The sequence below is a fragment of the Plectropomus leopardus genome, chromosome 15 (assembly GCF_026936395.1).
Source record: "Plectropomus leopardus strain MGB_pleo_1.0 chromosome 15, ASM2693639v1, whole genome shotgun sequence".
Taxonomy (NCBI): Eukaryota; Metazoa; Chordata; class Actinopteri; order Perciformes; family Serranidae; genus Plectropomus; species Plectropomus leopardus.
The window spans coordinates 8,640,066-8,653,187 of NC_142190.1; the positions used below are offsets into that span (position 1 = coordinate 8,640,066).

Consider the following 13,122-nt stretch of genomic DNA (forward strand, 5'->3'; position numbering starts at 1 on the left):
CACATTGCATTAGCTAGACATTTCCATATAGTTCAGGTAAAAGCTAAAGCTTTTTATGCACAAAACAAGGCACCAGTTGGCTTGGCAGTACTAATAAATAGTTAATTATGTTAAAATTGTGTTAAAAATTAGGACTTTTGGCTTCTTCTTTTTTTTAAACTTCCATAAACATCAATTATCTGTAGTAAATTCTCAACTATTTGATGTAAAGAGAAAACATTTAATGGAAAAGAAAATGTATCTGTAACTGTACTTGCAAGCACAAATATTTATGGCCAATAATCCAGAATATGAGACAAAATGGGATAATGCATCAAATTCCCAGTCAGATGTTTTGCTCTCTGCACTTTCAGATGAAAACCTTTATAACTGTTTTCTAATTTTGTCCTGATCTCTGGCAAAGCTTGTGATTGAACACTGTTTTGAGTTGTAGGTGTACATGCCAAAAAAATGTCGATGCCGGGTTTATTAAGTGTGACTGACAATGTACAAAAGAGATTCATATAAATATTAAAAAAAAAACATGCAACATATGACGCTCACCATTGATCCACGTTTGCAGAGAGGAAATGGCCACTAGAGGGCCCACTGACAAAGATTGTTTATTTGTGAAGGTTGCCATTCAATCCAAAAACACATTTTAGTCTGTAAAATTGGCATACCCAAAACACAAATGACTATTTTTTTAATTTCATGTAATTTTCCCCCCGCTTTCATAATTAGTCAGTTTAAGCTCTGTAAAAATTTATAAATATCTTGTGTTTTGTAAGAACGGATTGCGGCCTCATTGAATTATTTGTCATTTAAAAATCAAAACACTTCTACTTTGAAAACCATTCTCAAAATCTGCACCTTGTTCGCCGTCTGGTTTTCTGTTTTATTTATTGAAGTTTTCTGTTCTTGTTATTGTAGTTCTATCTTTCTCCCTAAGTTCCTCTACTTTTCATTATATTCAGATTCATACTTTAAAAAAACCTTTCAAATTCAACAAGCCAGTGGTGGAGGAAGTATTTATAACCTTTACTTAAGGTAAAGTAATACCACACTTAAAATACTCTGTTACAGTTAAGAGTCTTGCATTGAAATGTTTACCTAAAAAAGTATTTCAGTATAATCCAGTATAAAATGGGCTATACTTAAAGTATTAAAAGCAAGAGTACTCAATAGCTACATAAAAATGTCCCCTGTGACTCTTTAACAAGTATATATATTTAACAAGTAAGGTAAATGAAACAGTCACATAAATGTAGTGGAGTAAAAGTACAATATCTACCTCTGAATTGTAATGGACTAAAAATAGAAAGGGGCATGAAAACAAAATACTCAAGAAGAGTACAAGTAGTGATAATAATAATAATAATAATAATAATAATAATAATAATAATAATAATAATAATAATAGATAGGACTTAGACATCAATTTTTATAGGTATTCAAAGACGCTTTAAATAGCTTATAATACTACTCACGTACAGTACTTGAGTAAATGTACTTCGTTTACAACCCACTACTGCGGCGAGGTTTTCCGTGTATGGATGGTCTTCTCTTATTTTGAAGATTGTGTGCGGAAGTAGTATTTTATTTTGAAAATCCGACCGGAGGTTTGTAGTTTTTATTGCTGCTAGCTTACCGCTTATATGTTTTCTGTTCCCCGGGGCCACAGTGTTTTCAACGGGACTCAACTTACTACTTACTGGACTCGCCATGGCCGCTTGACCCAGGCTGAAATACCCTTCTTCCGTTATCATTTATTCGAAACATTTGCCCAAAGTTTTTCCAGATAAACTTTCGTCTTTTGTGTAGTTTTTATGTCAAGAAACAAGGATGCAACCCCCACCGAGAAAGGTGAGTTTTCCCGTTGTAACTTAGCCGTTGAAGCTAACGTTACTTGTCTGGAAACGTTCTCGACGAAGTGGTGCATATTTAATGGTTGAAAATGTACGCTTTGTTGCTGCTCGGCTGGCGTAGACGATAAACTAACCTTTAAATTCAGTGAATATTCACTATTTTTTCATCTCAAAAGTTCAGTTTGCTTCTGCTGCTTCTTAAAATAGCAACGAATGAAGAAAAAATCGTTTAAAAAGTCCCATGTGCCCCAATTTTTAAGGAGAATAGCCCCGTTAACGTGCCCCGTTCCCTCTCGAAAGGAGAGAGACGGTCCTGCCAAAATACGTTCAAAATGTGATAGAATAAACTTTTCTCCATATCGACTTGGAAAATAACCTCACATCGTTTAAGAAATAACGTTACCGAGGTATTGGGTTACATCGGCGCACAAGTGATTCGCCAAGCAACTCTAAAGTTCAAGTAAATATCAAGTTTGTTCACACTGTGGAGCAACATTATGGCAAACAAAAGTTGAGATTTTATCCAAACGAAATTCTGTTTGTGATTTTTGTCTATGCCGATTTTGAGAGTGGATTCAGATATACTTAAAATGTGTCAAGTCAAATCCTGCTCATTTAAGTGCGTTTGGTGCTATGAAAAGTAAATTGATAGTTTTTTCCATGTAGTTTGGTGCATTTTTTTTTCGTGCAGAGGAAGTTTTTGTAGAAAAGAAGAAAAACAATCATTGCCGTCGCGTATTTTTATCTAAACTCAAAATAGCATACCTAGTTTAAGGGTACACTAGTGTTTTAAGTGTTTTTATTTGAGACACACATGTAAAAATACAAATCTTAGCAGAAGTTTGCTTCTGTGTGAAAAAATGTTCATGTGGGATCATATTTCAATAACATGGCTCAGCAGCACAGAAGATTGACCATTCCTACCACAGTACGTTTTTCTGCTACAATGCTGTTAACTGGAGTCAAAATAATGCAGGTTTTGATGGGGTTTTTTTTAGTTTTAATAACAATGGTATGTGGAGTGATTTAAGATTTTGTTGTATCTTAATGTGTATTTGGACATTTGGAGGGTGAAGTAAAGAATTTTTTTTTCTGATAGTCATGGGGAAAAGTTATTTTTAAAAAGATTGATAATTTGTTAGGAATCTCATGAAGTTACATCATCTGACTCTCCAACTTTACAAGATAATATAGATAAATCATTAATCATTATCTAAGTAGAACTTCATTTTAACAGTGGCTGCTTTGGAACTTGATGAACAAGTAGTGTATTTTAAGTTTGCATGTAACATGACCTACAATATGCAACTTCAATAACTGAATACTAATACCTAAATTGAAATGAGGAAGGAAAAAACTTCCTGTTGACAACACTCTCAGTTATCAGTATTGTGATCTAGTCACTGCACTTCCTAATTTATCTCCTGGCCAATCAAAAGCCAAGACAGACGGACTCTCACCTTGATATTGCATGGGGCTGACTTTGGCTGCCTGCTTCATGCTGTATAGACACTGAAAAGAAATAATATTCTGGAAAATAAATAAACCTAAATCTTAACATGTTAGGATGTGTGAAGTCCAGTTTTCATTAGTTGTATAATATTGTGTTTAGAAGACAAACATTCAAGTAGGAGCTTTTTTTTTTACATCCTACTTGTTAAAGTTGTAGCTCTTGCACTGTATTTTAGGTCTGCAACTAATCGTTATTTACATTATCTATTAGTCTGCTATTTTTCTGATTAATAAATGATAAAAGATTACATTTTGAATTGCTTGTTTTGCTCAAAATCCAAATATATTCACAGAAAAATGCACCAGATCTTCTAAATCAATTGCAAAGCGTATTAATTGATTGGAAAAACAGTTTCTGTTTTGTTTTGTTTTTTTCATCAGACTAATTTATTAAATGACTAATTACACTGGGGATAGTTACATTTTAGGTGTCATTGGATCTCTTGGGAAAGTAATACTGTAAGTCAGCTCAGTGGTTGGCCAGTAATACCAGTCAGCTGTCTGGTTCTGACTGCCTTGTGTTACTGGCTTTGCAGCATCAAACAGATCAATTGAATTTTGTTGTTAAGTATATTTAAAACTGGCATTAGTGAAGCTATTTATCCCTTTATTGTTTACACTCACTAAAGTGTGTACTCAGACACTTAAATAAGGCTTCAACCAACAGTTATTGTTATGATCGATATATCTAATGATGGTTTTCTCAGTCAGTTTAGTAGTTTTGACTGTAAAATGCCAAAGAGCAGTGATCAGATAATATTGCATTGATTGTTTTATCCAACCAACAGTACAAAACCAAAAAATGTGTAATTCAGTGTCACCTGAGACAACAGCATCAGTCTCACCCATAAGCAACATAACTAGAGAATTTTTGCAATTTTTACTTGAAAATGACTAAAATAGTTAATAGATCTGATCAGTTAACCAACTTATTGTTTTACTTTCAACATATACATAATAAACTTATTTCCTTTAAACTAATAAGAAGCCAGATTCACCGACCGCACTGTTGCACAGTGTGAGATATTCCTTTTACACCATGAACGCATGCTGTAGTTTATTTTGCCGTAATCCCAAATACTGTACACCGTCCTGCTGCCACAAACTCACCAGAGCACCAAATGTGGATTAATCTGCCTCTGAAAGTAGTCCCCAGTGTCCCCTTTAGTTTGTTAAAAACTACAGCCTCCAGCTAGGTTAGGAACTTAAACTTTGTGAGCGGTTTTAAAAGATTTACCTCTTCAGTAGGAGTAAATGGACTTTTGGCCAAGTACCACAGAGAGAATGCAGAAGTCAGAAAGTGTTGAGACAGAATAACGCCAGCCTTACCTTTACCCTTACCCAGCTCGATAAATGAATATAAAATATAGAATGAAGTAATTGTCAATAAATCTGCTCACTATTTACTCTTTTAATTTGTAATTGTTTTGTTTGTAGAAAACTTCAGAGTCCAAGGTGATGCATTAAAAAAGGCTTGTTTTTATAAGATCAATGGTCCAAATCTCAGATATTAAGTTTAGTATCATATGTGACAAAGAAATTTATGAAATCCTCATATTGTTTGGCGATTAATGTTCATTTTAGTTGCAATTATTAAACTTAAATTTGGCTCATAATTGAAACAAGAATGGAAAAAAACCTACTGACAGCATTCCCAGTTATCAGTAATGAGACCTGGTCACAGCACTTCATAATTAATCTAATTGCCAATTAGAAACCCAGGGAGTCTCACTCTCACCTTGATAATTAGCTCATTTTCACAAACATCAATTGTGAACTCAGCTGAGTCAACACTGGCCTCTTGAGTCATTGGTCTACGTATGGAAAAATATTTTAACAAAGTGAAGAAATCCTCAGTGTCTCTATTTATGAGCTTAAAAAAAGAGTAGTCATAAATCTCGAGATTTTGTCTTAACAAACTAATGTCTAATCTTTTACCCGCTCTGCAGGTCCGGGTCACCCAGGAGCTGAAACACACTCACGCAGAGCAGATGAGCAGATTACACATCAAACACCAGACAGAGTGTGACCTCCTGGAAGACCTGAGGTGAGCAGTCAGAGGTCTAACTGTAGATACGGTGGACTGCAGGGCACATTTTATATTTACTTATTTATAAGATGACCCAGTCTATAAGGCCTTGTCTTCATGTATGCAGACATTTTTCCCATTTGTTAAAAAAAAAAATTCTCTGGACACGGCCCTCTGTTTCCAAATAAGTGCACAAGAATTATTCCAGACATGCGGGACATCTGTAATGTTATTTATTTATTTTTATACAGCTATTTGACACCTCTTTCTTTACCTTTTATTTCTTGAACACCTTTCTGGCACACAGCTCAAGGTGCTGTGGCATAAAATCTGATTGATGCATGTGAACGGACGAGGAGGTGCATCGCTGGTTGCTGGTAGTCCGTCATTGATGTTGTTTTAGGGGCATTTTCGTTGAGGTGATGATGTTATCTCTTTGAAAACCCTAGATTTTATGTCTACATAGATGCACAGAAACTATAGATTTGAAAAATCTGCACCTCAAGGTTGATTTATAGTTGTGCATAAGCTCTACGCAAGTGGACTATGCCGCTGTGAACATTTATACTTGTGCGTTGGTGTGTCTCAGTCGCACTGCAATTACATCACCAAAATGCTAGTTGGTAGTGGGGTTCCTTTGCCCGTGCGTTGAGTTTTTGTCAAGTGTGGTTAAGTTTTATCAGTTCACCTAACACACCTAAAACACACATATAACATAACTAATAGGAATTATATTAAACAAAAGCAGAAAATTTGGCTCCTAACTAATTAAAAGCTTTGTTTACGATGTGGGAAATGCTTTTCAGTTTACCAAAAAATCCAGGAGGCCTGCGTCACCACGTGTCATTGCATTTCTGGGGAGCAGCATGTCACATTACAGTGTGGATTTAATGCATAAGTAAGGAAAATATTGATTATAAAAAATAGGCATATACGTGCGGACAAGGCCAAAGATGTCAACACTTTCTACTCGTTCTGTTGGGAATGTGTTTCAGTTGTGTCCCAGAGAATAAGAGTCCTTATTCTTGAAGGCTTTTTCTCTTTTAAAACTGAAACATGAACAACACAACATTCATTACTTCTTTTAAAGCAGAACATAATTGGCGTAGCTATACAAGAAATGCCTCCCACTCTTGTTCCCTCTGTGGCAGCAAAACATGTTACAGGAGCCACCAGAAGCTCCTGTAGGTTAAATTAAGCTAACATAACACTTTTAGGGCTGACTAAAGCCAAAAGACACACTGTAAACAGACTTAAAGAAACTCATTAGTCTAGCAACATCAAGGCTGCAAACAACCCATAATACAGCACTCTGTGTATGTGGCAGGCATGTTCTGGTACTGTCTCCATTCAGACAGTTGATCTGCTTTTGTGTAAATGTAAATCTATTCATCAGATATCAAAATACGTTATTGTGTGTGTTTGTGTGTGTGTGTGTGGGGGGGGGGGTTCATTGCAGTCACTCTGATGCCGGCATAGAGTATTATCGCAAGTAAAAATAAGTATCAGCACAAGTATAGCAAATAGAAACACAGAATAAACAATTAGCAACGTATGTAAATATTAAAAAAAAATAAAATAAAGTATGTATTGTATGCTGAGAAAGAATATATACTTTATTCAAACATTGTCTCCAACAATATGTCATCATATGTAGGGGCCACTGTGGTAATTTTGGCCTGTATGTTGAAACAGTTAATTAAAGGTTTAGACCTGTTTATATGTATGTCAAATTAAAAGCCAAAAGTTTGTGTTTCCTCCTACTATCCTAATATGATGCAGTTTGTTTTTTTACACAGGGGGAGAATTGATTAACTCTGTTTTATCTATCTCTGACCCTTTGATTTTATACATTTAATACATATTTAAGTAAATATTTAATCTTTTTCTGGTCCTGGTGTTCTGTGATTGTTTGGCATTTCCCCCATTTGAACAACAGCAACTTTAAATCCAAAGATTAAAGTGTATTAGTGTTTAAGATTCTTGGATCAGGCTGAGTAAACGTGTAGAGACAAACAGACACTGTGTTCAGATGTGTAGGCATTTTAAAGGTTGAAAAGCCAAAAGTTGTGGTTGTGTTTTCAGCCTTAGTGTTGGGTCGAGTTGACAGCCTACTGGCTCCCCACTTCCTGTCTGTGGTTGGTGGCAGAGCTCTGAACCTCCAAACAGCTGGAAGTTAAGGTCATAGAGAGCTGCCAGATGTTCTGACTGCCCTGAATCATTCGCTGTGGGAGGCTCAGTAACATTAGTCTGCCTGAAACAATGCAAAACTGGACTGGTACATAATTCGCAGGGGTCACTCCCTGATCTTGGACAAGAAATGATTCAGCAAACTGGAAATTGCATCTGCATGTCAGCAAAGGCTCTGTTTGGAGAAAATGACAGGAAGTGAGTGTGAGGGGCAGTGGAGGAGAGGGAGCCTTGGAAATGCAGGGAAAGAGGAAGACTAAAGGAAGAGAGGGAAGCTCCCAGGAAGTCGGCCAGATTGTTTAGAGTCGGGGTGGAGCATTGCAGTCAAGTCTCGACATGTTTAATGACTTAATGATGATTTTGCAGCAGTCAAGTCTTTCCCAGGGCACTGACCTCTCTTCTTTTCTTACACTTTGGTATAATTTTAACTTGAGTTGTAGTCAACTTTGTTACTGTTAGTGTAAATCAAGCCTGAAACACCAGCACAAAAACAATATTTACTGACATGCTTTACATTTCTCAGAATATTGTATGATTTGTTTATATATATATTTGTGAAACCAGCCAAACATGTTGCATTATTTTGAACATTAGCAGTGCTTGCACTTTTTGTTGGTCTTTAAGAATCAAAATTGCTCTTGCATCAACATCTTATGAGCGTGCAGAAAGAAACCCATCAACAGGCAATCAAAGCAAGTGCCTCAGCTGCAGAAGCCTCAATAAATCTGACTACAGACTGCAAAATTGCCCCACAAAATAACTCCTTGAATGCATTAAACAACAGCGTGCAAGCACTGCTGTTAGACTTTCAGTTCAAGGAAGACTTCTGTCAGACTGTATCATTAGAAATATCCATGTTATTCACCACAGGAAGAGGAGGCAGCAGAAGGAGGAGAAGATGGGGGAAACGGCAGGGAAAATAAAAACAATCAGTGTGGACAGACAGCTGTACTTTTTTTTGTTATCATAGACCCGTGTTGGTTTTAGGGACTGGCTTGACATGAAGGAGAACAAACTGTAAATATATTTTATGATTGTGCCATTGTTATCATGCAGAGCCAGATAAACTAAATGCAAATCAAACAAAAGACAGACCGCTTAAAACGGAGGGTTACGGTTCTGTTTGTGGTCTGGAAGCAAACAAACCAAACCAAAAGATTTCTTGATAGTAGAGATTTGTTTTGTTTTTTTTTTGCATGAATTCAAAAAGTTAACCACTGTTAAATCCATCTGCCAGTTGTGAACTTTTTAGGAGCGCAGGATTTTTTTTACATCATCAATCAAAATTAGTAGCGATCACTGTGGTGTAGTGAGCTTGTATACTACTCCCTTTACTTTGGCACTTCATAAGTCCATTAAAAAAGTCTGTTGCAGTGCCTCGATATAACTGAGTGGTTGCAGCATGCCGATTCCAGCTTTGGGACCTTAAATGAATGTCCTGCCCTCCTCCCTTTCCCCTCATGTCCAGTCTGACTGAACCTTACATTTGAATTGCAGTTGCAATATTAGTCAAAAAATTGCAATTAGATTTTTCCCCCCATAATGTTCAGCCCTTAGTCCACACCAAATTAGCTAAACTGCCAGTGTGAAAGTACCCTAATGTTTAGTTCAAACTACTTGATATCGAACAATTCATGGTTTGATCCCCTCGCGTATTGTATCATAGTAGATTACCTCTGATGCTGCATTTGGGACACCTCGCAACATCCGAACGGAAAGATGAGCATATTAGAATTTTTTCCTTCTGTCGCAAAGTACGACAAACCTACATATCTTTGGACGGTATTGTTTATTTACATTCTTATTTATGGAATTTGATCGTAAGCACCTCCTTCCCGATGACATTATGCATGTCGTGAAAGATGGCTGTTTGTTCGGGGACCAGCGTGTTGTCTGTTATGTCTCTCAGTGAGCAAGGCAAGAATATATCTCTAATAGCCTAATCTGACACAGTGATCATCTTAACAGACAAAAATATTGCGTAGTCTGAACCTTGCAGTCTGTCGCAAACACCTTTTTAGTAAGCTTCTATTAAATAATTTGAGTATTTTCATAATTTTCAATTATGATGTTCCAGGGATTTTAAAGATGCAAAGAAATTACTTTTTTAAAGTGCTGTAGTGCACAACTGGACATTTTTTCAGTTGGAAGTGAATGTTGGATGGCACAGACCACCACACAGTGGCAGACTGTAAGAAATATCAGGACCACAACCATGTTATATTTGGCAAAGGAAACTGTGTTTAAGGGGGGCAGAAACATACCACTGGACCATGTTGGCTCTCTGGTACATGTGTGTTTGAAATCTGTGTTGGCTTCATTGGTTGCAGTCATTCTGTTCAACTTCAGATCTGCATTGTAGTAGCTGCTACTTAATTTAACTCTTTTGAGAAAGAGTCACTTTTACTTTGATTGTGATTAGACGTGAAAAAAAAGTGCAATTGCAGTTATCTGGGAGAGAAATATATTGATTAGGGGTACAACGATTCTCCAAGACAAACAGGCTCTCCAGGAAAATACAAAGGCTGGAGGCAGAGAGATTTTTTAAAAAACTGTCATATCATTTTCATACATTCAACATTGTCTTATTACTTTGGCAAGACATCGCCAAAAAGATGATGCATTATACGAATCAGAATTTTCTCTTTTGTTATATTATACATCGGCATAATCCCAGGTGTATTAATTTTAAAATATTTGTGACTGCACGCAATAAAGCCAACACAGCAGAAATGGCTGCAGAATAAACCCAACTTAACTTATGATGTCTTAGTCTAATACTATCAATGAAATATGTTTTTAATGGAGAAACCTTTTACCTTACTGGAAAAATATGTCCTAACTATATCTGTGAGTATATTAAAACTGTTTTTATTTTGTTTTTGTTTGACGTATATGTCATTATAAGATGGTATCATTGACATTTACTCTTTGTCATCTCTGCAGGACTTTTAGCCAAAAGAGGGCAGCTGTTGAGCGTGACTACGCCCAGGTAAGTAAATCTCAACTTTTTCTCGTCTTTCACAGTGCTACTGATGCTCGTTAACATCATCGTTACCCTGCCTTCTCATTTGTGTTGCTAAAAATGCATTTCAATTTTATGATACTGTCCTCCAAAAACACCATATGACAAGTCTGGGTTGAGGATGTGGTCCTAAGGAAGCTCTTTGTTCTCATGTGGCCAGATAGCTCATGAATGGTAACCAGCCACAGAAAAAACACCACAACAGAAAGAGAGAAACAACATCCAGTAGTGATCCACTGGCTCGTTTCCTCCTCGCTGTGTTGTTTTTGCCCGCAGCTTCCTGGAGACGTCAATCGCCCGCCTGAAAAATCCCTTCTTGCCTCTTTGGCTGTGTTCAGGTTTTGCAGCCCTGTGAGGAATGTCCACCACCACTGTGAAGAGAGGGGCATGTCTGTAGTTATCCAACCAGCCACCTTACATGTCTGTTTGCCCATTTGCATCTGGACCTGAGGGAGGTTCATAAAGGTGTCTCAGAGAAGCAGCGCTTGTTGTCAGAGGCCTGTTTTAAATGAGTGAAACAAACTGAACCAGGTTTCATAGCAGCAGTGTATTGGATTTAGTGGCATCTTCTGGTGAGGATTGCAGATTACAACCAGCTGAAACTTCTCAGTTCTAGCTTGAACTCCTCATGAGAATTCCTTTAGTGTTCAATGTTCAGGAGGTTTTTATTTGGAGCTGAATTATCTGCAGAGGTCTCCTCCTCTCCAAAAAAATGGACCAGCGGATTAAATCTGGTAAATACACAGAATAAAGCTGTGTCGCGTCCCAAATCAGTCTTTTTCCGATTATGTTTGGCTCGTCTTGGAGGGGCTGCGAATTATTGTGGCAGACGCAAAAAAATGAATGGACCTATCTAGAACCAGCATTTGGTTTGCCTGTTTTGGGCTACAATAGAAACATGCAGGTGCAACATGGCAATATCTACAGATGAGTCCCCACTACCTGTGATAGAAACGGCTCATAGTAAGGTAACAGAAACACAACAATACTCATTTTCAGGTGATTATACACTAATGAAAACATACATATTATGTTATATTCCATTTCTGCCAGTAGATGCCCCTATATCCTACACACTGGACCTTTAAGTACAATTTTGAGGTATTTTATTTGAGTCTTCTTTTCATGACACTTTTTATCTACTCTCCGCTTCACACTGGGTGCGCTGCATATTTACACTTAGCATCTATTCTGCGCTTAGTGCTCCATGTCTTTTGCGGCCGCGGGTTCGAGTATGGCCTCAGTCCTTTGCCACATGTCATCTCCTCTCTCACCACCTTTCACACTGTCACTGTTTTATCCTATAAAGGCAAAATATCTGCAGCCGCTGATCAGTGTCACCTCACATTATATCGTCTCTGAAGAAAGAGGGAGAAGTAGAAGTACTACAAAAGAACTTCAGAGTAAAAAACGTGTTATTTAATTGATCCAGCAAAATAATGTTTCTGTAATTGTCACCATCGGTTGAACCAGAGCAGCAGAAAGTCTTTGAGTTCATTTTTTTGTGGTACACTTCCTCCTGAATAAATTCCTGATTGGAATTGTGAGCATGTGTTTGGCAGCTGAAACATCAATGTAGTTATCAGGTCTCTGCTGTATTGGCACATTTTTAGGAACAAGGAAACTTGCATCATGTAAAGGGTATTAAACTATGATGAGATTATTTTATTTACATGTATTTCAATGTTTCATTAATGTGTTGAGAATTTGAAAAAGAAAAGTCAAACTGAGGCATGTTTGTATCTAGTGGAGGGTCAAGATTCAGCCTGCAGGCGAGCTTTTCTAACCCTGTGCATGTGTGTTTTATTGGATATGCATGCCCAAGTTATACCATTGTTTTGAAAGTCAGATTTGCGTCAGATCCGAGCAATGCAACACAGCTCTGTCTTCCCACACTTAGTCATTATCAAATCTGGATGTATTTGGTTCATTTTAATGTATTTCAGTATAGTTTCATCAGATCGATTCAATCAGATCTCAGGCCCCTTCAGGGGGTTCTCCAAGTTTTAAAGACTGAGTACCGGTTTAGGGAGCCAGCATATGATTGACGGCCGCAAAGGAACATATAAAACAAAATGTGTTTTACATCTTACTCATATGAAACTGCCAAGGTCTCCACTGATATTGCTAATTTCAGCTAACAGTATTGATGACAGAATCTTATCCTACGACACTTGTGATGTGCCATGAATTACCTTTTTAAACTGTCAGGCGCTTGTTAGGGGATGATGTTTTATGAAGTGGCCCAGTAGTGTATTTAATGTAAGACATAGTAATGGACAGCAAATAATTAAAATACATTACCTGCACGGGGCGGTACTTTTTTTTTTTTGCACATTGCACTGCTGCTACAGAGGTGCTACCTCGGCAAGCGATTTGAGTAACTGGATCACAATTTCATCAATTTCATACACTTTACACACATTTAGTGCAGTCCACTTGTGATCGAGTCTCCCAAGGCGAGTGTTAATACCAGCTATAAACAATCTCTTAGAGTTAAACGTTTCCCTTTTCTTACT

At 37.2% G+C, this 13,122-nt stretch overlaps 1 protein-coding gene across 1 annotated transcript in view; it reads left to right on the forward strand.

Annotated features, from left to right (window-relative positions):
* The first annotated feature begins 1,631 nt into the window (after window positions 1–1,631).
* LOC121953044 (F-BAR and double SH3 domains protein 2-like) overlaps window positions 1,632–13,122 on the forward strand; it is a 36,536-nt gene continuing 25,045 nt past the window's right edge. Inside the window, exons 1-3 of the mRNA XM_088088503.1 lie at window positions 1,632–1,845; window positions 5,309–5,406; window positions 10,525–10,570. Coding sequence (XP_087944629.1) covers window positions 1,825–1,845; window positions 5,309–5,406; window positions 10,525–10,570 — 165 coding nt within the window. The 5' untranslated portion in view covers window positions 1,632–1,824. The remainder of the gene's footprint in view (window positions 1,846–5,308; window positions 5,407–10,524; window positions 10,571–13,122) is intronic.